Source organism: Mixophyes fleayi, chromosome 4 (assembly GCF_038048845.1).
Source record: "Mixophyes fleayi isolate aMixFle1 chromosome 4, aMixFle1.hap1, whole genome shotgun sequence".
Classification (NCBI taxonomy): domain Eukaryota; kingdom Metazoa; phylum Chordata; class Amphibia; order Anura; family Limnodynastidae; genus Mixophyes; species Mixophyes fleayi.
In genome coordinates this window covers 164580193-164604700 of record NC_134405.1, presented here as the reverse complement: position 1 = coordinate 164604700, position 24508 = coordinate 164580193, and the positions used below count along the sequence as shown (strand labels likewise).

At 41.5% G+C, this 24508-nt stretch overlaps 1 protein-coding gene across 4 annotated transcripts in view; it reads left to right on the top strand.

Annotated features, from left to right (window-relative positions):
• The first annotated feature begins 3320 nt into the window (after window positions 1–3320).
• Window positions 3321–24508, top strand: part of RELN (reelin) — a 447264-nt gene continuing 426076 nt past the window's right edge. For all 4 annotated transcript variants that reach the window (XM_075208761.1, XM_075208759.1, XM_075208760.1 and 1 more), the window contains exon 1: window positions 3321–3817. In XM_075208761.1, the coding sequence (XP_075064862.1) occupies window positions 3580–3817 (238 nt within the window). In that variant the 5' untranslated portion in view covers window positions 3321–3579. The remainder of the gene's footprint in view (window positions 3818–24508) is intronic.

Genomic DNA, 24508 nt, shown 5'->3' with positions numbered 1-24508 from the left:
AAAAATCCCTGTGACTTGGAATACTGCGTAGATTACCAGATGCAATTTACACTTACAAATTAAGTGTAAATTGCGTCCAACTCTAAATCAGGCCCAGAGTGAGCAACTTCTGCAGAAATGCTTATCGGAGCAACTATTACCACTGGCTTCGTGATATGTAGCATATTAACGGAAATATATTCTATGTTTGTTTGCAATACTTTATGTAAATGTCACCAATGTACAGAGAATATGACATTTCTAGTGACAGATAAACTTAAAGTGAAAATAGTTAATTGTCTCTGGCCATGAGTAAAACTAAATTGCATATGCTGCGTAGAGATTCATTAGCTATGTACTAAAGTTTTCCTTTACATATTGTCCACAAATTAACTTTTCCCAAAGTCCCAGGCACCCAGAAAATCAGGACTATATTCAGGAGCATACAAATATCTGACATGATGAAATGAGCACAGTTAACACATTTGTGCTCCCAACTTTGATGCTTAAAACAGTATGTTAGTGGAAAAAAACAGATAAAGCCCAGGTAGTAGTTAGCTTTGTTTTAATTCAGATTTGTACGTTTTTTTTTCTTACTTGTAAAAACAATAACAATTTGTAGTAAGAGACTATGGGAAATTACTGGCAGCACCGTCATTTATCTGTGGACTACTCTTTCTCAGAGGGAGTTTAAACAGTTATTTTTAATGAAACGATTAACATTACACTGCACTCTGGCTAGTCTAAATAGATAATACACGTGGGTCTATTTATTAAGGGGTCTATTTACTAAGCTGAGATGAGCAAAAAAATCTGGAGAAAACAGCTGTTTTCTCCATAGAATGGCTATTGCAGCTCTTCTTTTAATTGATCAAGGGGTTAAAACAGGAGAAATCAGAGATTTCTCCTGCCTTACCATGTGTAACATTGGTCTCTGCATTTCCCATAGGGGTATATTTATTAAAGTGTGATTAGACATTAAAACTAAGAAAACAACAGTTTTCTCTGTAAACTGGCCATCGCACAATTTCTGCAGGGTTTATGGCAGGCCCATGATCCATTTAATATTTCTTAAAGCTGTCCCCATATATTAATATGGGTACTGCAAACTTCTGCAGTTCATTAGGCTGTGAAAAGCTATACTTTTTACCTCAAGGTAATGCGTTACTTGTCATTTTCACTGGGGTCCCGCTTTGGTCCCCCACCCGTGGAAGTGCTATGCGCATGTGAATAGCACTTACTCCATTCCCCAGCAGTATTAGGCTGCTGGTAAATAGTAAAAAGAGTTCATGTGGGGGCTGCAATCACAGGGATGATTCATTATGCATGGCTGCAATTTGCAGCCATGCATAATGAGTGTCACTGAACTGTTTTAACAAAGACTTCAATGGGGACTGCGATGTGACCCAATTTGCCAGATTTTGTTTTTCACCACCAGCTTTAAAAAACTAGTACCATCTCAAGATGACAGCAGCTTAACATTTCAATGGAGTCATATAGACTTCATCGCCACCGCAGAAGCCTAGGGGGCACATTTATCAAGCATCGGCAAAACTGAAAAATAGTTATAAATCCTTATCGCATGGATAAGGATTGATCTATTTCTCAAATTTATGAAAAACGGATCACAGAAACAGCAGCTCCGAAAAACGGCTGTTTCTGTGATAAAAAAAAATCACACTTACCCCCCTCTTCAGAGCGCGGTGTCCTCCAGGTCCTCTTCATTTGTCTTCACACTGGAATTGCGCATGTGCAGTTCGAAGAACTGCACATGCACACAGACATCTCCTCTCTGTCTCTGCAACTATAGTTGCAGAGCGAGCGGTGAGTGACAGGGAGGGATCCACACATGCGCTGTTCAGCTCTGCTCTTCGGAGCAGAGCTGTCAGCACTGAAAACTTTCATTTATGACGATGTACGCCAGCTTCAGCTGCCGTACATTATCAAGACAAGTTTCCGAAAAAAATGTTTTTTCGGGACTTGTTAGATTGCGGCCAGAGCAGTCACCATACTGTTGAATGGTGACTGCTCGCAAAAACGAAGAGGAGTGCAAAGCAGCAGATATCCATGATATCTGCTGCGATGCACCTTTAATAAATTTGCGGAGGACACATTGGGACCTGATTTCCACGGTAAGTGCACGATAGTGCACTACTGTGCTTTCTTAAATATGCCCCTATGTCCAGTACCTGTTCAAGTGCAACCTTAGCTGTACATGCTCTGTAGCCACTTGGGTCTGATCCCTCATTCGCCGGCAGCGTTAGGCTTCCAGTGAAGGTGATTTTAATTAGATAAGGAGCGAGTGGGGGGTTCCCCAGGGCTTGACAATAAGCCCTGGCTTCATATATACCAGTGGCAGGAGATTTTTTTTTATCTCTGCAGCAATACAAAGTGATTCTTCCTGCCTCCCACTAGCCACAAATGATAAATAGACCACTAGTAAACTGTGGTAAAAATCCATATATATTGCTGCAAATCGCAGGAATGCATAATGAAACACCACTGTAATTTACCATGCTGTGTAGACCCCCCTTCTCTACGAATACTGTCTTCTGTTCACCAGCAGCCGAACGTTGCTGGCGACGTCTCCCGGGAGAGATCCAGCAAAGTTTGAGAGGCTTCAGCTGGATCCCATTGAAATGACCAGTAACACCATCCTGAGATGGTGTTAATTTGTTGTGAAAAGCTTAATAAATTACCTACTGCTGCTGTCCCCAGAGAGGTCTATGGGGACAGTGGTAAGTGCCAGTAATTAGGTTGTTGTCAGAGAAATCTCTGATATCTCAGGTGTTAACCCTTTCTTATATACCAAAAAGCGTTGAACGGTGGCATTTTAACCCTTCATTGCTTAATAAATAAACCCCATGCTCTTTTACAGTTAGCAATATTCTTTCAACTGAAATTATTACCAATTTGAGACAGGTGTTTGTGCAACTACAGTTGTATATGACAAGAAATGTGCCAGCATCCTGTACAATCCGAGCTGGTACATGTCTTCTTTATCATCTGCCTGGGTACTGCTCTACTAAATACACCATCCCTGCTATCACCTGAGGTGATATTGGCGGACATTATTAAAACAGAACAAGTGTCGAAATAGCGACAACGAGCAAATATCTTTACACTCGAGTATAAAATCACCCAGATATAAAATAACATGATACGTTTTATGCTGATAATGTGTAATCGGATAAAGAAACTATTCACCTTTTCCAGAGCCCCCTCCCAGTACTAGATTATAAAGAGGCAGTGGACCAATCAGCTGCCGAGGGCGGGTCCCGCTGCCACTGTTAACACGATCTGCATATGAGGCATGTGTTGTTATCTGGCTGGCAGCTCCAGGAGACCCTCTTGTCAGGCTCGGTCTCCTTTCTGCATCCTGATCATTGGCTCTGGTCCTGCCTGTTAGGGAGCATAAAAGGTGCGCTGTGCACAGGACACCTGACAATAGTGCTCGATAGTTTCCCTTTTTAAAAAAACACATAAGCTGAAGTTTATTTACTTTTATTCCTCCAAACTTTATTTTTGCTGAGCTCATTTTTCTCATTTCCACATATGCAGAATATAAAATAAGTGTATGAACCTTGGGGGACCCCAGCAATGGATCAGATGAGCTCCAGCATTAGTAGCAGGCGATGGACTATGCTGCTGCTTCTGGGGATCCTTTATTTTGCCGCTGTCCGTGGAGCAGTGGGGTATTACCCCAGGTTTTCGCCTTTCTTTTTTCTTTGTACCCACCACGGCGAGTTGGAAGGAGATGGAGATCAAGGAGAGGTGCTCATCTCGCTGCATCTTGCGGGAAACCCCAGCTACTATATACCTGGACAGGAGTATCACGGTAAGTGGCACCCGCGTAACCCACAGAGCAGCTGTATTGTGTGTTTCACATGAACACAAGCTGGCTAAGAATAGCAGGAGTCCTGTACTGAGCACAGATGTATAACAAATGGACTATACACTTAATACTCGTAATCCAGAGGATGGCCATGTTATTAGGAAGTACTAGCGACCTTGCTGATCGCTACGTAGTGGGGTTTGTTACATGACAAGACTAATGTGTCCAGTCCATAGTGGCTGATGCTTCATCTGAAGAATAGCTTAACAGAGCGCCTAGATTGGCAATACATAGTATAGAAAAAGTCTGCTCCCCGTCAAGTCGCCGTGGAAAATATAAATGTCATGTAAAAGACATCCTGCTGCGTTTCTGTCGATCAGTTTGCTGACATAATTTTAATATATTATAAACATCTTTTTTTCCTCAATGTTGAGATGAATTGTACTAACATATACTAAAAAAGGCTAGATAATTCAGCTGGTTATTTTATCAATGATTGTAATACGGCATAAATTGTCACTACTTTGAAGTTTGTGTTCCCTTGATTCTTTGCAAATTCAGTCTATTTGTGATGGCCTATGTTCATTTTTTTTTTTATATATAGATAAGAGTATAATTCACTTGTTTTATTCATGAGATTAAAAAAAGTACCTTAAAAAGTACCAGACCTGTGATACTACATTTGTGCATTTGAGATATGTGTTACTCTTAGTTCTGGACAATTCTTACTTTAAACATTGGAACTATACACTGATATCTCCTGCTTGACACTGATTATGTAATTTATTCAGCACTACTCATGGTTTGCTGTTTCAAAATGGGATGATATGGGATGGCATAGTTTCTATCCAAGCATAATGTGTAGTTACTGTACAAAGTAACCTGTAATCATGTAATCTGACCCCAGATTTGGAAGTAGTCATTAATGGTTGTCCAAAGTATGATAGCCAGAGGTGCAAAACTGCAAAACTACACCTGTGATTGTTAGTATGTCATGAAAAAGTGCAGCCACTAACATTTATAATGGAATTACATTTTCATGAGGAGGATTCAGTATTGTAGATTTTTCTTTTTGTATTTGGATAGAACACCAGAAACTACAAGAGGGCAACAAATAAATATTCACAGAACTAAATTTGTCACCATGTCATTGTCTCTGTAACACAGTGTTGTTGTTCGTGATATTTACCACACATTTTAGACACATATATGACACAAATTATAAAAATACTATAGGGCAAATCCCATATCAGTTCCTTCCTTAACCTATCCAAATAAATTTAAAGGTCCCACTTGATCTGAATAATTCAACCCTATCACTTTCATCAACAATTCACAAATGTAGTAAATATCCATATTCGCGTCTGGTATTGGTCACGTTTGTCCCAAGTTTCTGAAAGCATTGTTCTGGTTAAGTTATATAACTGACTGCTTGTCATTGTCAGTACTACTGCTACTACGACTATTACATTGGTAAGTTACATTATATTTAAATTTTAAGCTTTCATATTGGGTTTAATACCTGAAGCAACTCTATTAAATCACATTCCACTTCAGGTCCAGTAGGAGTCGTTCTGTATAGTACAGTGTCTCTGTATTCCTTGTGCATTCTATGTTGATGAAATATATAGCATTTTTATATTAATGTACTTGCATTTATGCTTTACCTACTTTATTTGCTACAACATTTGGTTGTCCATTAGGCCTCTGGGACTAGCTTACCTCACATAACCATGCAAGATATAGTGAGAGTTTTGATTTTCTTTGTCTATGAAATTGCAGTGTCTTTGTTTGGAAGAGGAGCACAACCCATAACAACAGCTGAAAATGTTGCTCCTAGTAGTTTACAGTAATCTCCCAAATCAGTCATTTAATTTATTATTCTGTGTTATTGTTATTAGAACTGAAGGGCTAATTTATTTTTATGCTATGCGTGCATTTTGGTTTCCAGCACAATCTCAGTGCATTCAAAGTCATCTGTAAATAAAATTGATATGTGAAATCGCCATACATATTTATTTAGAGCACTATTTTAAGCTATATTTAAGTAATAAACATGATATATACATGCAAATCGACACATGATGTTTGAAATGTACATTAATTCTGTTAGAAATATTTAAACCTCCTAATTACATATATTCTAGTATATTACTGTGTGTATAAATATAATATTTTATATATTTATCAATATATTTACTTTGTCTGCTATGTGTGGCTGTGTCTATTTTTAAAACGTATTTCAATTCTTTATTCCATTTTATATAAGACGGAAACTTGATGTTTGTGGACTATTCAAACAAACCTATTTAAAGCATGAACTGAATAGATAATAGATAACTACTTGAGAGTTAAAATAGCTAGCAGTTTAGAACACAAAATACCTAATGATAAATCATACATTTTTTCTGTAATTAAAATGCAGGCACTTTCATTGCTGGGAGTTGCTTCTTTCAAAAGTCGCTGCAAAATAGGTCTACATTTTAGGCAGTTTTGTTTATTGTTATTTTAGGTAGCATCATTGTTGGTTTTGCTCACTATGAAGAACTTATTTTTGAGTCCAAAATGCTACACTTATGCCTAAAAAAGGCATATCTGAGTGTAATTTTTCAGAGTATGCATATTTTATTAAAACAATTTATTCTTAAGTTACAAAAAAAAAATGTTATCAAGATACAATTTAGTGTTGTGTAAAAATTAATTACAATTTTGATATACTAAAAAATATTTTATCAGTGAAAATAAATGAGTTTTATTTGGTGTTTCTTTACAATGCTTCTCCTCTTTAGTATTTCAGTTTTTATGTCTTCTTGACCTGCATGTTTCACCTTTTTTTTCCCTGGTTTCCATGTAAGGGTTTGGCCTGTAATGGAAAGTTTTCCGCAGATAGCAAATAACTAAAGAGGAAAATAATATCTAAATAGTGCATACATTTGCAATTACATTTTCAAATTAAACTTGTTTCTATATAACTAGGTGCAAACTTCTAAAAATGTATGTTGAATATTCTTCCTCTCATAATAACCCTGACATAGATAAATTATAGTTTCCCTTTCAGAGTACATTTTGTACAATTACTTAAAAAAAAGACATCTGCTGTGTGCAAATCTAAGAGAAATACGTAATAATGAATAATGAATGACATATAATATATTACTTTAATAATGAAATACTTTATTTTTAATATATCAATATTAAATTAAAAAGTTTAGAGTTAGACTGAAGTTGGCAGTGGTACCTTTTAAAATACATGTGTATTACTAAAAATGTTTTAGAGTCTGTATAGAAAAGTATATAAATACATATATAATGCATATCTGTTGATAAATATATGTCAACACTTGTAAAGTGATGTCAGCTCTAACTGTTTATATAACGACCACAAATCTGCAATAATGTAGGCTCACTATCGTCTTCATTATTACATTCTGGTTTGATTAATTTCTTCACAGACTGACGCTTCAGGCATTGTGTCTTGTTATTTATCAAGCAGTGCAACTAACCCTTTGCACATATCATCAGAAGCTGTGATATCTGGCAATTTATCTAATTTATGTGATCAGTGCAATTTGTGTGTGTGCGCGTGAAGGCTTCATTACATTGTTCTAGATTGTAAGTAAACTTAACACCTGCTTCAAATGCTAACCCACCAGATGGAAAACATTTGATGCCTTCTTGTTAGGATTGCTTTTGGCTTTGCCAATACTGACGATCATTATCACTTCCAAAAGGATATGGCTGGGGTCAGAGGTTACATGTAAATGTAGTAGTTTCACAACAGCAGCCCATATTTTATAATCTGAAACTGAGCAGAGCGCTTACTAAGATTACCCATTACAATAAGCACACAGATATTTAAAAGGCAAGAACTGTAGACTGCTTACTACAGAATGGCCCTCAGATTTGAAATGATTTGTTTCTATTGCACGAAGGCGATCTAATATATGTATGGTACTGAGATAAAGGATAACTATACCCAAGCATAATTTAGGCTTAGAAACTTGTAGATGAAGTTTAGTTTCATCTGCACGGCTGCAAAAACTTGCCCCGTCACAGGGTATTGCTGCAGCCTTTGCAGAGACACAAACCTTCATTTTTACCATCTAGCAGAGATTAGAGTTTTCTTTACTGCTTTAATAAAGGGACATAGGACATCTACAAGGATATGAGATCCAACATTTCCTAGTAGTAGAGAGAGATATAAGAGGTCTTGAAAACTTCTATCTTCGCTCCATAATACTCTAGGAACAGAAGAGGCTTTAAAGTGAGTTGCTTAATCTCAACATTAACCTAACAGTCTTGTGGTGGACCTACTAGGTCTTAGACTTTTGTGTGACTTTATATACAAAGCAGCCAAAACTTTCTTATCCCTACAGATGCATCTTGCATTGTCATTTTAATGACACAAGGATAAACGTGTATTATATTCTCAAAATCTTGTGCACTCTTACCACTACTAGTAACTGTGAGATTGTGACTCTCATTCTGCTGAGATAGTAGGATTTCAGAGCTCTGTGAGCAAGAAGGAAAGCTCAGATATTTTTTTAGCCTGAGTTGGCAAGTCAGCATTTACATCCAGGACACACACTTTTCAAAAGCTTGCAATGCTGAAACGGGAAAAAAGGACATACAAGTTATATATCAGTACTTTAATGCATTATTATATAACATAGCTGACGACAGTTATTCCTTAATCCTAACCCTTATATGGCTCTAAAATTCAAATCCTTAATCTAAACCTACCACAAATTTGAACCCAAGATGTTAGCCCAAGCCTTAATTCAAGTCTGCGTCCTGTAATCCTAGTTTAGGGGTCTATTTACAATGGGTACCTAGTGGACAGAGGTAACTATCATTCTGTATTAGGGATGTGCACGGGCGACTTTTGAGGTCTCGTGTTTTGTGTTTTGGATCCGGATTTTCTCGATGTTTTGGGTTCGGATTTGTTTCGCAAAACACCTGCCGAAAGGTTTTGGTTCGGATTTAAGGTTTTGGATTCGGATTTTTTTTGAAAAAAGCATAAAAAGTTAAAAAATCAATTTTTTGGGCTTATTTTCACTCCTACGCAATTATTGACCTCAATAACATTCAATAACAAGCATTTCCACTAATTTACCGTGTATTCTGAACACCTCACAATATAGTTCTTAGTCCAAAACGTAGCAATGAGCTATCTTTCTGGACTGCGTAGTGGAGTGGTCCCCACAATATAATAAGAAAACCATCAACTGGTCTTAATAGCACCAAAACATGTACCTGGACTGCGTAGAGGAGTGGTCACCACAATATAATTTAAAAACCCTGAACTTGTATGATTCGCTCCAATAATGTACCTGGACTGCGTAGAGGAGTGGGTCACCACAATATATATAATAAGAAAACCATCAACTTGTATGATTCGCACCAATAATGTACCTGGACTGCGTAGAGGAGTGGGTCACCACAATATAAATTAAAAACCCTGAACTTGTATGATTCGCACTAATAATGTACCTGGACTGCGTAGAGGAGTGGGTCACCACAATATAAATTAAAAACCCTGAACTTGTATGATTCGCACCAATAATGTACCTGGACTGCGTAGAGGAGTGGGTCACCACAATATATATAATAAGAAAACCATCAACTTGTATGATTCACACCAATAATGTACCTGGACTGCGTAGAGGAGTGGGTCACCACAATATAAATTAAAAACCCTGAACTTGTATGATTCGCTCCAATAATGTACCTGGACTGCATAGAGGAGTGGGTCACCACAATATATATAATAATAAAACCATCAACTTGTATGATTCGCACCAATAATGTACCTGGACTGCGTAGAGGAGTGGGTCACCACAATATAAATTAAAAACCCTGAACTTGTATGATTCGCTCCAATAATGTACCTGGACTGCGTAGAGGAGTGGGTCACCACAATATAAATTAAAAACCCTGAACTTGTATGATTCACTCCAATAATGTACCTGGACTGCATAGAGGAGTGGGTCACCACAATATTATTAAAAAACCCTACACAGGTCTGAATTCCACCCAAAAAGTTTATGGACTGCGTAGTGTAGTGTTCCCCACAATATTATTTAAAATTTTTGCAGCAACAGTCAACATTGTTTAATATCTGATACACCTCTATCTGGACTGCATAGTGGAGTGGCCCCGGTACCCAATTTGGTACCGGGGCCACAATACCTCCTCCAAACATGGTACAGACCATTCGTCATTGAGATCCCATCAAGTATGTTAAAGACAGACAGGGTCGAAGTGTTATTGGTTGACTTTGTAAACCCAAAAACTGTCCCTGTTGCACATAGTCGTGCAATGAAGACTGACTTTTTCATTTAAAGGCACCATCTTTCAAGTGTAGTGTTTGTAAGTCATATTATACTTTTGGTAAAATTGGTTTATTTTGTTCCTCTTTATGGTAACTACTAATAGAATTAAAGTATTAAATAGAAGCGGCAGTTCCTCTTTATGGGAATTAGTAATAGAATTAAAGTATTAAATAGAAATAAAGTATTAAATAGAGTGGTATAGAGTGGTAGTGTGGTATAGAGTGGTCCCCACAATATAATAATAAAACCCTCAACTGGTCTGAATTCCACCAAACAAGTATCTGGACTGCGTAGTGGGGTGGCCCCGGTACCCAATTTGATACCGGGGCCACAATAAAATAAATACACCCTCAACTGGTCTGAATTCCACCAAACAAGTATCTGGACTGCATAGAGGACTGGCCACTGGCCACCACAATATAATATATAGAAAACCTTCAACAGGTCAGAATTACACCCAAAAATAGTATCTGGACTGCGTAGAGTAGTGGGCACTGGGCACCACAATAAAAAATATATAGAAAACCTTCAACAGGTCAGAATTACACCCAAAAATAGTATCTGGACTGCGTAGAGTAGTGGGCACTGGGCACCACAATAAAAAATATATAGAAAACCTTCAATAGGTCTGAATTAAACCCAAAAATAGTATCTGGACTGTGTAGAGTAGTGGGCACTGGGCACCACAATAAAATATATAAAAAAACCTTCAACAGGTCTGCATTACACTGCACATACGGCTGCTCCTCCATCCTCTCCATCATATACATGTTGGAGTTTCAGCGTGTGAAAACCTCTTGTTTTTGATAATGTCAGTGCATTTAGAATATTTTTCAATTTGCCCCACACCACTGAATGTACTTTATCTATGATACGCATCTATCTATCTTGACTGCGTAGTGTGGTGGCCCCGGTACACAATTTGGTACCGAGGCCACAATATAATTAAAAAACCCTCCACGGGTCAGAATTCCACCAAAAAAGGGTATGGACTGCGTAGTGTGGTGTGCCCGGAACACAATTTTTTACAGCGCCAACAATATAATTAAAAAATTGGGCATCAACTGTCACCCTTGTTTAATATCTGATACACCAAAATATGGACTGCACAGTGGAGTGGCTCCGGTAGTAAATTTGGTGCCGGGGCCACAATACCTCCTCCAACTTCCAAGTGTAGTATTTATAAGGACAGACAGAGTCGAAGTGTTATTAGTTGACTTTCTTAACCCTAAAATTGTCCCTGTTGCAAATATTCATGTAATGGACAGTTACTTTTTCATTGAAAGACTCAAGCTTTCAAGTGTAGTGTTTATAAAATATAAACAACAATACAGTAGTTTTAGAGCACGTCAATACCTCTTGTTTTAAATTATGACAGGGCATTTTACTTTTGGTTTAATTTCTTGAATTTGTTTAAATTTGGTTTTACTTTTTGAACATGGCAAACGACTGTTGATTGGTCATATAATGCAAAAAAAAAAGTTCCAAGATGGAATTGTCCTTGGGCCCCCACACCAAAAAAGCTATTCATCTCTCCCTGTACAGACTAAACAGGCTCTACTGAGGCAAGATGTCATCCTCATCCTCAACCTCTGATTCCTCTCCCCCTTCAGTGTGTACTTCCTCCTCATCACACATTATCAATTCGTCCCCGCTGGACTCCACAACCACAGGTCCCTCTGTACTATCTGGAGGGCAGTGCTGTACTTCATTGAGGAATTGATTATTCATTTTTATAAACATCATTTTTTCAACGTTATGAGGAAGCAACCTCCTTCGCCGCTCACTGACCAGGTTCCCTGCTGCATTAAAAACTCTTTCCGAGTACACACTGGAGGGGGGACAACTCAGGTAAAATAGAGCCAGTTTGTACAGGGGCTTCCAAACTGCCTTTTTTTCCTGCCAGTAACAATATGGACTGTCTGACATGTCTACTTGGATGGTGTCAGCAAAGTAATCATCCACAATTTTTTCTATTGTGACAGCATCCAATGCAGCGAGAGTAGACATGTCTGCAATGGTTGGCAGGTCCTTCAGTCCGGACCAGATGTTATCAGCATCCCCGCCAGCGCCTCTTTTAGGAAAACTGAGCTTTTTCCTCGCAGCCATAGATGTGGAAGAAAATGAGGGTTTCCTATGTCGTAGGTGGCTGTGTAGGCTTAAATGGCCTTTTGATGCTCCTCCATCCTCTGCAGCATATAGAGGGTGGAGTTCTAGCACGTCACTACCTCTTGTTAATTTAGATTGCAAGGCTTGTAAATACTTTCAAGATAAAAAAAAAGCAGGCTGCACAAACTGTGGAGCTAGAAAGTTAAATTAAATAGACCACGTTTTTTTGGTGGCTAGTATCTATGCCCCCCCCCCCCCCCGCCCTACACTTGTAGTTGAATATAAAAAAAGCAGCCTGCATAGACTGTAGAACTAGAAATTCAAATATACAAAGAAATGGACAAAGGCAGTTTGGTATCTGTCTGCATCAGATCCCCTCTCCACTAGGAGTAAAATAGAAAACTATTCAGCCGTTATATAATTTAGAATATAAATAGAAATTGAGAAAGGCAATTTGGTATTTGTCTGCATCATAATCATCAACATCCTCCTCACCCCCAGCTACATCAATATCCTCCTCCCGGTGTACAACATTCACACCTTCATTAGCCAAATCTGTAACTGGACTGTGGGTGATCCTTCCAGCATATGCAGAGGGCATGCTGCAAATGGTGGAAGGAGTCCCCTCTTCCCGTACAGTGATGGGAAGGTCAGGCTTCGCAACCACCAACAGCCTTGGACTCGCTTTGGGGATTTGTGATAATTTCTCTTTAGAAGGCCGAGTTGTTTGCTGTTTTGTTGCTGACACCATAACTCTCTTCAATTTTTTGTAGGGGGGGGGGAGGAGGAGGAGGGCTAAGATCCTTGGGTGAAGCTGAACCACTAGTCATGAACACGGGCCAGGGCCTAAGCCATTCCTTGCCACTCCGTGTCGTAAATGGCATATTGGCAACTTTACGTTTCTCCGCAGATGATTTTAAGTTTCTCTTTTTGCTACTTTTACTTAACTTGGGCTTTTTGGATTTTACATGCCCTGTACTAGGAGATTGGGCATCGGGCTTGGAAGACGACGTTGATGGCATTTCATCGTCTATGTCATGACTAGTGGCAGCAGCTTCAGCATTAGGAGGAAGTGGGTCTTGATCTTTCCCTACTTTATCCTCCAAATTTTTGGTCTCCATTAAATGTAGCACAAGATACTGCAGAATGTGTGAACTTGGTAATATTGCAGTACCAATGGACTTATACTGCTGGATTGGTTTTGCAAATTTGGTTATAATTATTTTTTTATTTATTTTTTTATAACTTTTTTTTATTTTTTAAAAACTTGGGAATAATGGGGAAATAACTATGCCCTTAGAAGCACAGAGCACAGGACACAGCACCACTGGACTGAACAGGACACAGCGCAGGACCCAGCAGCACCACTGAACTCAGCAGGACAGAGCACAGGACACAGCAGAATGTGTGTACTTTGTAATATTGCAGAACCACTGGACTTTTACTGCTGAATGTGTGAACTTGGTAATATTGCAGTACCAATGGGCTTATACTGCAGGATTGGTTGTGCAAATTTTGTTGTAATGAAAAAAAAATGTAATTAGTTTTTTGTATTTTTTTTAAATAAATTTTTTTTTATTTTTTGAAACACTTTGGAATATTGGGGAAATAACTATGCCCTTAGAAGCACAGAGCACAGGACACAGCACCACTGGACTGAACAGGACACAGCACAGGACCCAGCAGCACCACTGACCTCAGAAGGACAGAGCACAGGACACAGCACCACTGGACTGAGCACAGCACAGCACAGCACAGCACAGAACTTAACTGAACAGCACAGAATTTAACTGAACAGCATGAGATATAGCAGGACAGATGACCACCTAACACACCCTCCCTCTACCCTGATCAATGCCCGAGTGAAGATGGCGGCGACTAGCGGGGAATTTATAGGATCCGAGTATCGCGAGATCCGACAACGGGATTATGAGTCAGAGCCTCAGTTTCAGATTTGAATTTGGCGCCAATACCCGGATCTGTCTCGGATCCGACTCGGATCGGCAACGTTTGGGTGGGCTCGGATTTCATAAATCCGAGTGCGCTCATCTCTATTCTGTATCACTGCATATCGTAGAGATACGAGATGTATTACAGCCACACTGCTGCACCTGCCATCACACGTACATGCTTAAACTAATCCCTGAAGAAGCCCCTGATTTAGAGGGGTGAAATGAATTGGACTTTATGAGATATTGAAAGGTTTCCTTACTGGATGTCAATGCGGCAATACAGATACTGCTATTATACAATCCGGAGAGCTACTGCAGAGCGCTACACACTTCTACCAGTTTGTGCTCAGACAGCAGCTGTTCAATTACAAGGATTAAATTTGTTCATGAAACCTCCATGACAAGTCCCTGCACCCCAGCCCAGGACCTCCCTTTCAGGGAGGAAAGACAGAAGTTTTTCCACCGAAGATCCAGAATTGCAACAAGAATGTCAACGGTAGCTTCAGCCCCCGAAAGTTACATGTGATTGTACCGAAAGGTACAGAAACGCGATTTAAACTTTAAAACTGAATATTACTTTCATAATGTTGGAACTGCATTTATACTGTATCACGATTCACATAAAAATCAATACCGGAGGACATAATCAGTTATACAAACACTAAAAGGATTATATCTAGACCATCATCAATTTACTTTGTAGCTATTTTCTACTCTTGTGAAGATTTTCTGTGCATACATTGTTTTAATTACTATATTTTGTAAGTAAAGTTTATGGGCCTGAGTCATTAAGGAGAGCAAAGCTAAAAAAAGGAGTAAGTTTGTTTCTGGACAAACCATGTTACAATGCAAGGGGTGCACATTAGTTTATTATTTTGCGCATGAGTTACATAATGACTGTTTTTTCATGTAGCACACAAATACTTGATAGCTTTATTTGCACACAGAAATTTAAAGTTGGTCTAGGACATGCCCTACCCAAACTATAGACCTATTTCCACATTTTAAATTTTCCTCCCCCTCCAATGCAACATGGCTTTTCCCAGGTTCAAAGTTACTCCTTTTTTATGCTTTACTTTCCTTAATGACTCAGGCCCTATATCTGTTGTACTAATACCGATTAAGTGACTGTGGGGCATATTTATTAATTAACGGGGTATTGCCTTGTTAATTATCATCTGTCATCGCAACGATGACAGATGATTTTTGGCCCCATTTAATAAAAATAAAACATCACGGGACAGCTCCTCCGATAGGAGGATGTCCCAGTGATGTTTTTACTTACCTTAAAATGCTCGTTCTCTCAGATCACTATGGCAACGGTCATGCACGCCCAGGACATGCTTGCGATAGTGACTGGAGGGCAGAGCAGGTATGCTGCAATGAAGGGTTTTGTGTACAAAGCCAGTGGATCTGATGCAGATATCAAAAATATCTGTTGCAATCCTTTATTTATAAATAATAATAATTTCAGTGGATTTTAGGCTAAAAGTACTTTGCTAAATAGACCCCCTATACTATAACTTATCTATGTGGTCTAATTTTGCTATCTTCTATCTAGCTAAAATCTTTACTCACATACTGTGTGCACCTCGGGGGTTGAACCAGTGTCGGCCTGGGACATGAAGGGCCCACTGGGGAAACCAATGACTGGGGCCCACCCAATACCATGTTGTGCTGCAAAGGGGGTGTTGGGGAGCCTGGTACACTTAAGACATTTATTATCATTTTAGACAAATTTTAGACTAATACACAGGCAATACTGTGTGCACTACTGTTAGGTACACGCAGGTCTGCCTTCACGAGCAGTACGGTGTGAAGCAGGATATACCTCCCAACTGTCCTTGTAATCAGACCAAATCCTGACTAAGCGAGACAGGCGGCCAAATTCCGGACTGCCCCACCAGATTGAGGACAGTTGGCAGACTCTCCTGCTCTCTCCTACCTGACTTGTCACTTTCACCACCTGTGGCTGCTGGTGGGTATGTGAAATCTAAAAAACTCCAACCATCCCAGTATTAAATCATCAGCACCCACATTTAATGATTAAGCCTCTCTCCAGCCCCAATGTTAAAGTAATAGTACTCACATTTGATAAATAGATCGATTTCCCTCCAACCAACCCCAACATTAAATTAATAGTATTCCCATTTAATAAATAAACCTATTACTCTCCCTTCAAACAGCCCCATCAATAAATTAATAGCATTTATGGTTAATACAACCATTTCCCACGACCATTCCTGGCATTAAATAATTAATATTCACGTTTAATAGGTAGCCCTCCTCCCCACACTCAGCCCCACATTCAATTATAGACCCAAACCACCCCAGCATTAAATTAAAGGTCCCGTCACCCCATCTTAATTTAATAGGCCCCACCAATAAATTAAATTGCCCCACTATCACCGCACAAATAAAATAGCATCCATTAAATAATTAGCCCCCACCTAAACTCCAGCATTAAATTAATAGACTACCTTCCACCCGTGAACTATTAAAACAGCTCCCCCATTCCCTCACATATTATAGCAGACTCCCTCCCTATAGTGTTCTCTGTGCAGCCCCCCTCCCTATTGTTTAGCATAGACAGCCTCCTTCACTATAGTTTGGCATAGGTAGCCCCCCCACTATAATTTGGCATAGGTAGCCCCCCTCACTGTAGTTTAGCATAGGTAGCCCCCTCCACTATAGTTTGGCATAGGTAGCCCCCCCCACTATAGTTTGGCATAGGTAGCACCCCACTAGTTTGGCTTAGGCAGCCCCCCACTATAGTTTAGCATAGGTAGCCCCCCCCTCCTACTATAGTTTAGCATAAGCAGCCCTCCTATAATTTAGTATAGATAGGCAGCCCCCCTATAGGTTAGTATAGATAGGCAGCCCCCTATGCCACACAGTAGTGCCCCCAATGTTATGCCACACAGTAATGCCCCAATGTTATGCCGCACAGTAGTGCCCCAAACAATGTTATGCTACACAGTAATGCCCCCAAACAATATTATGCCACACAGCAGTGCCCCAAACAATGTTATGCAACACAGTAGTGCCCCAAACAATATTATGCCACACAGTAGTGCCCCAATGTTATGCCACACAGTAGTGCCCCAATGTTATGTCACACAGTAGTGTCCCAATGTTATGCCACACAGTAGTGCCCCAAACAATGTTATGCCACACAGTAGTGCCCCAATGTTATGCCCCAAAACAATGTTATGCCACACAGTAGTGCCCCAATGTTATGTCACACAGTAGTGCCCCAATTTTATGCCACACAGTAGTGCCCCAAACAATGTTATGCCACACAGTAGTGCCCTAAACAATATTATGCCACACAGCAGTGCCCCAAACAATATTATGCCACACAGTAGTTTCCCAAATAATGTTATGTTACACAGGAGTGCCCCATACTATGTTATTCAACACAGTAGTGCCCCAATTATGTTATGCCACACAGTAGTGCCCCCAAACTATGTTATGCCACACAATAGTGCCCCAGTTCAATTAAGTGTCCTCCCTCATCCCTCTCCCCTCTCTGTTACAATGACAGGCTGCCGCTGAGTTCACCTGTACTAACCTTTTTCCACAAACAACAATGGCTGGCTCCTTTCGTCCTGCTCCTCTGGGTGGCAGCTCCTCCTCGCTCATTGGCGAGCCCTATTGAAATACCCCCTCCTATTCTATAGCAAAACACCTTTCTTCTGCAGCTATTGTGTGATTGTGGCTAAGGCTTTGCATGCGCATAGTGATGGCACCCGTTGTGGGATCCAGCAAAGACTCTTTAGTATTGCTGGACCCATTAAAAAAGTAAGTTAACGCCATCCCGAGATGGCCTTAGTTCTTAAAGGCTGGCTTGGTATATTGAGTCAGATTGCACTCCCCATAGAGGTTTATGGGGACTGCGGAAACCAGTGGAAAATAGGTTAAGGCAGAAGAAATCTCTGATTTCTCCTGCTTTAACCGCTTGATGAATTGAGAGAAGAGCTGCGATAGTCATTCTCACTGCGGCGTCATAAATAGACCCCTTAATCTCTAAACTAGTCCTAACAGAGCTTTGAACTCGTCTCTACACGTTCTAGAAATGTAAGCCCTCACACTGCCTAATTTGTACCAGTGGATTTATAAATGGAACATATATTTCTTTTTTGTCTTGTATTGCTCTCTTGAACAAATTTGTACACTTTTCCTTTGGGATCTATGTGCAAGTTCCTTCTTGTGTTTTGCTTTAATAAACTAAGGAAATGCAGGCAGCAGTATAGTAGTTATTTTTGCAGAATATTAGTTTACACAGACAAAGCAGCAGATTATTCCATGATTGGTTAGTGATATTGGTCCTTGAATGAGAAGACATAACCAAATGTTGCATACCCAGTGAAAGGGCTGTCAATACTCAAATATTTCTTGAGGGAATCCCAGGTGCAGCCTGTGGTTTCCCAATCTCACAAAAACAATGAAGAAAGTGAAGCTGATGCCGAAGATTAAGGTAAGGATAGAAATCACAAGAAATTACAACTAACCAGACTTTTTTTAATCATTGAGGTGATTGAACCCAAGTTTCCATAATATCCTTGTGCATCATGTTTCTGCGTGATGGGTATATAATGAACTTTGCACCACATGGGGCTGCGAGCAAAAATGTGTGATGTTATCATTTGTACAATTGCTGTAATTTGCAGAGAAACATAACATGTGACTCTACTACTGAACCTCGTGGTTAATTGAATCTTTCCCATTGTGGTAAAAGTGTGTTTCTGGTTTTCCCACTGTGGAGACGCCGGCTCCACAGATGGGCCGCGGGCCAATCACGGCGCCCGGCCACCGACCAATCACGGCTCCCGGCCGTGATGAGGTCATAGGGGAGCGCCCGGCCCGGAGATATGGTTGGCGGCCACGTGGAGGCCAGTCTGTTCGGCGGGAAGTGGAGCTGGAGAGAGGACGTCCGGAGAGAACAGCAGCAGCAGCACCCACAGTAGCAGCAGCAGCACCCACAGCAGCAGCAGCAGCACCCACAGCAGCAGCAGCAGCACCCACAGCAGCAGCAGCAGCACCCACAGCAACAACCACAGCGGTGGACATCACCGAGACCAGTCCAGACAGAGGAGCTAATCTGTCTGGTGAAGGCAGAGCAGAGCAGATAGTCACGGAGCCAGAGCACGGCAGGGAGCCCGGGCAGACAGCATTAGCAGGACCCGAAGAGGAGCTACGCTGACGTCGCGAGCGGAGGACCTAGACCAGGTAAGACCCCAGAGGGGACCACCTCTCCCGGGCCCACGCCCGCAGGCTATCGGTCACTATTCACTCGGGCCCATGGCCTTCTGCCTGCGTCCATTAAGTCAGCCTTTCCGTTTGGTAGCTCTCTTTAGACCCAATAGGGCACCAGGCCCTGAGTAGATCCCATAGGGCACGAGGCCCTCAGGTCACCCCCAGGCTTTAGGCCCCGTCATTGGAATCCTGCCTTTGTTCCCCCTCTCCCTTTTCCTATCCATATCACCCCATGGGGCAAAGTAGTGGAGGAACTCACACACTCTGTATTGATATTGTACTTTGCCGTTAATAGTGTTGAGGGTATTGTACTGTGCAATTGAGTATTGTATTGGGGTATTGTACTGTGGCGGGTGGGCTTGTACGGTGTAGTGGGTGGTTGGGGTGTGTTGTGTCTCCCTGCAGGGGTCGGAAGGTGGTGTGTTGGGACTGATCGCCGGGTGGACTTAACTCGTCCCCGGGCCGTGCGTACGGCCTGGGAAGGGCAAGTAGGCGAGCTACGTCCCACCCCAGGGAGAAGGACCGAGGAGGGTCTCCCGAGCCGGTAAGTACCGTCTATCCCCTTTCCCTTCCCCCTTCCGTGTAGACTCTGGTGGGGCAGATCCTTGGGCGGCGGTGTGGCACGACTTCTTCGCGGGCTGGGGGAGATCAAGGTCTCCCTCGGTGCCTTGGAGGTAGTGTAGCACAGCCCTTCTGAGTTCTGAGGGCGTTCCGGGCGTTCCGCGGTTCCACTGGGGCAGTGTAGCCCTGCCCTTGTGAGTTCCGGGGTTGGTCACGGCCATCCACGGTTCCATTGGGGTGTCTGGCCTGGGCTCCGGCAAGGTTGCCTGACGGTCCCAGGGCAGACGGTGTCTCGAGGGGTAAGATGGAGTCCGCCCGCACGCCGGCAGGAGACTGACGGTTCCGGGTGGGGACTGTGATACCTCGCGGCGCACCGCCGGCAGAGTGAGTCTTGTCCCCACACTTGGTGGCCCTCCCCAGAGGGGAGTAGGGAGTTCGGGCGAGAACGTTCTCTACCCCGAACTCTTGGAGCCGCGTGGCTTGGCCAGAATAAAACGGAGAGTCGCCAAGCGGGGCTGAGTAACCCTCTAGTCCTGGGCGGCATTCCGGACACCCCCTTCCTTTTCCCCCATTGTATTTGTGCCTCTGTTCCTCTCGCACGCAGGAGGGACCGTGACTGCAGCAGAAGCCTCCTGCACTTGACGGGTTCCGCCCATAGCGACCCTCGGGATCAGGTGAGAACCTTTCCTCTCATTACAGGGGACTCTTCGAGACGTTCTTCGGGAGTACCGCCCTCACACCACTTTTTCAAATTGTAGAATCATTGGCTAAATTAACACATTTAAAAGCATTTTGAGTCTCAATTAATTTAACTCTAGTTATTGTAAATGCAAAATAAGTGGTAAAATCAGAGAAATGTGAAAATAAGTCAGGTTGAAAGGCTATCTCTTATGAAGCCAGTAGCTTGCCCCTCGAGGCTATAGTCATGGACATTTTTAGAAATACTATTATTCACATACAACTATATAGAGCCAACATACTCCATAGAGTTTACATTTGAGAACCAACACAGTAATAAGACTGAGGGGTATATTTACTAAATTGCGGGTTTGAAAAATTAGAGATGTTGCCTATAGCAGCCAATCAGATTGTAGTTAGCATTTACTTAGTACATTCTACAAAATGACAGCTAGAATCTGATTGGTTGCTATAGGCAACATCGCCACTTTCTCAAACCCGCAGTTTAGTAAATATACCCCCGAGTGTTAATAAACAGACAAATAGGTAAGAGAGCCCTGGTTGCAGGCTTACTATCTATGGTGAGTAGCTACCAGGGTAGATCCAACAAGAAATTGTGTTATTCAGTATTTCCCCAATATTCTGCATATCTGGGCCCTACATATTACATTGTAAGATGGTTTTGGCAGAACCATCCTTTCCTTCTGTTTCTGTTCTGTTTGTTTAGAGCATTACCCCTGTAATGTACAGTGCTGGGAAATATATTAGAGTTTTATCTCATTCCCATGACATTTTACATTTCTGGTACAAGCAGCAGGTCTACAGAGAATATTATATTGAACCCTAAAAATCCTCTGATCTTGCCAGCAAATTCTAAAAATGCATGAATCCATTAAGGCATCATGATTTGTGGTTTGTGAAACATAAATACATGTATTTTTATTATTTTATCTTGTAAAAAATCTACTACATGATAGCTTTGGTGAACTCATAGGGCCTCATTTTGAGTCGGACACAATGTGCAAGAGCAGGAGTGGGAGTGTGCCACAGCTTGTTAGGGTATTACGAGTGGCATGCAACCCTAGTTGCATCCCACTCGTAATACCCTGCTGAGCTGCAACCAGTTCCTGCAGCTAGCTAACTACTTGCGCCACTTAATTCCTGATGCACTTTTTCAGTCTTTTTTGAAGTGTGTTCTGTCTGCGTCTTGATCCGTCTAGGGTTGTTTTTGCGGATAGGCGCCCATAGTATCTAAATTATTCACGGTCACGCCTACATAACTCTGTGTTCCACCCTTTCCCTCATACTGAGACACAAGCTGTCTCAAGTGTACACTGCATCTGAAAAGCAGACAGAACTGATGCTTACTGCGCATGAGCGTCAGTGGAAATGCACACAATGGGCCTGAAATGGACTTTGCATCTGACTCTAAATGAGGCCCATATTGCGCAAATGATCTCTTTGGGTTGCTTGAGTGCATAGATCCACTAATGTGACTTTTGTTCTGTGGCCACTAATGTCTTTATAAAACAGACCACAGTCTGTTATAGATAACTAATAACCCGCAACAAATGCAGAAAAATTCTCAGCTACATTTGTATCCACTATATACAAGGAAGTATCCTGTTGGTGGGTGCTATCTTGTTTAGAACCCTTTCATATAGTGCAAGTGGATATAAAGTGTTTGCAGATACAAGAAGGAATTTCCACGACAGTCGACACTTGCAGTAAAAATAGGGCCTGATCAACCAATAGGCTGATCAGGTTGCAGCCTGGGGCGCTGGGACCTAGAGGAGCGAAACGCTGGATGCATGTAAGATCTTTTTTTTTCTTCTTTGTACTATTGATTCTCCTGCATTTGGAGTGTCCCACCCCCGGTCTACACACTGTCCCTCCCTCTCCTCCCCTCCCTCCTCACCGGCTGTCTGTCGTGATGTAATCATTACGTGCTGACTGTGTCAGTGAGGAGCTGCAGTAAGGAGAGCTGACTGCTGGTGGAAGAGTAGACAAGTAAGTAGATGTGTGTTTATGCAGAAAGGGGGGGACAGAGTGTGTGTTTATGCAGAAAGGGGGGCAGAGTGTGTGTTTATGCAGAAAGGGGGGGCAGAGTGTGTGTTTATGCAGAAAGGGAGGGGCAGAGTGTGTGTTTATGCAGAAAGGGGGGGCAGAGTGTATTTTGAAGGAGACAGAGTGTTTTTTGAGGGGACAACATGCAGAAAGGGGGACAGAGTGTGTTTTGAAGGGGACAAAGTGTGTGCAGAAAGGGGGACAGTGTGCAGGGGAGTCATGAATTGGCCGCTGCAGTGTGATGAAATGTCTGGGGGGGTCATGAATTGGCTGCTTGTGGGGGGTATGACCTCTGTATTGTGTGGCGTTCATGAGGATGCTCTCTAAAGAGCCTAATCATTGAGGGTTTGTAATGTTTGCACATTTCCAAAACAGGACCACAGCTTTCCAGAGGATAGCTAAACGACAACAAAACTGCAATAAAGAACAGCAAGAGAATCTGTCTAAATTTGTTTGCTGGAAAATACTCCTGAATTTTCCTTTAGTGATTTGGGGAGGGGGTGCTACCGGTGTATTAGCCTAGAGTGGCCAGAACCCTTAATCAGGCCCTGAGTAAAAATGTCTTTATTTGGTTACAGCCAGGAAAACAAGTAACATCAAGAAAATACTTTCATACCAACACCTGGTTTACTATTTTCAGGGCACCTTGAGAGTCTTGTGGAACACGAAACAGCTGTTGGCAGGAGGTTATTGTCCTGCTGTCACCCATTTTTCAAATGACCTTTTTTACTGCAAGTGCTGAATGCTATTGAACCTCCTTCTTGTTCCCTTAATAATAATGCTAATGTTGGTGATAAGAGATTTAATGGCTCTTAACAATATTAACAGCAAGGGAGTGTGTATATATATGTGTGGAAAAGTTAGAGACTATGGGGTTTACATGCCGGGACAGCGCATTCAATAAGAGGCCGCAGTGGTGAAAGAATGAACTTCTGGTTGTGACCTGGGGGTAAATGTATCAAGCTGAGAGTTTTCCAGTGGGTTTGAAAAGTGGAGATGTTGCCTATAGCAACCAATCAGATTCTAGCTGACATTTTGTAGAATTCACTAGGTAAATGACAGGTAGAATTTGATTGGTTTTTCAAACCCGCCGGAAAACTCTCAGCTTGATACATTTACCCCCTGGTGTCTTTACTGTGCATGCATAGCCATAGGTCTGGTTTTGGACAGGTTAGTTAGAAGAGGGAGGGGAAGAGCATCCAGTCTGCTGGGGATGGCTCCTAAGATGCCTCTCTGATGGTGCTCTAGACATAGGTTAGACCTACTAACACCATCCTCAGATGACGTTCGCAATCGTGGAAAGCTCAGAAAATGTAAGCTTTTTGGAGTTAAATTGGTCCTCTTCACAGTCCCATTAATATAATGGGGACTGCAGTATTCAGCGGTAGTAGGCCTAATGCAGGAAATGTCGCTGGTATCTCCTGTGTTAAGCTGATTTTAAATAGCCCTGACACTTAGATTTGCATAAACCACGTGGAAACAGCTGTTTAAGGCTTCATAAATAGGCCCCTTTGTTAAGTTACAAGCTGTCCTGTATTATCTGCCTCATATGTGTTGAATATGACTTTATAAGTGGTAAGTAACAATGTAAGTACAATGTGGACTTGGATTCACTTTAACAAATGATTCATATTAGGGATATGTGCATTGTTATAGTATAAAATTAGGGGTGTTAATAATAACGTCACAGAGATTATATTACATTAACTGAAAGTGTTAAACATGGAGGGCCT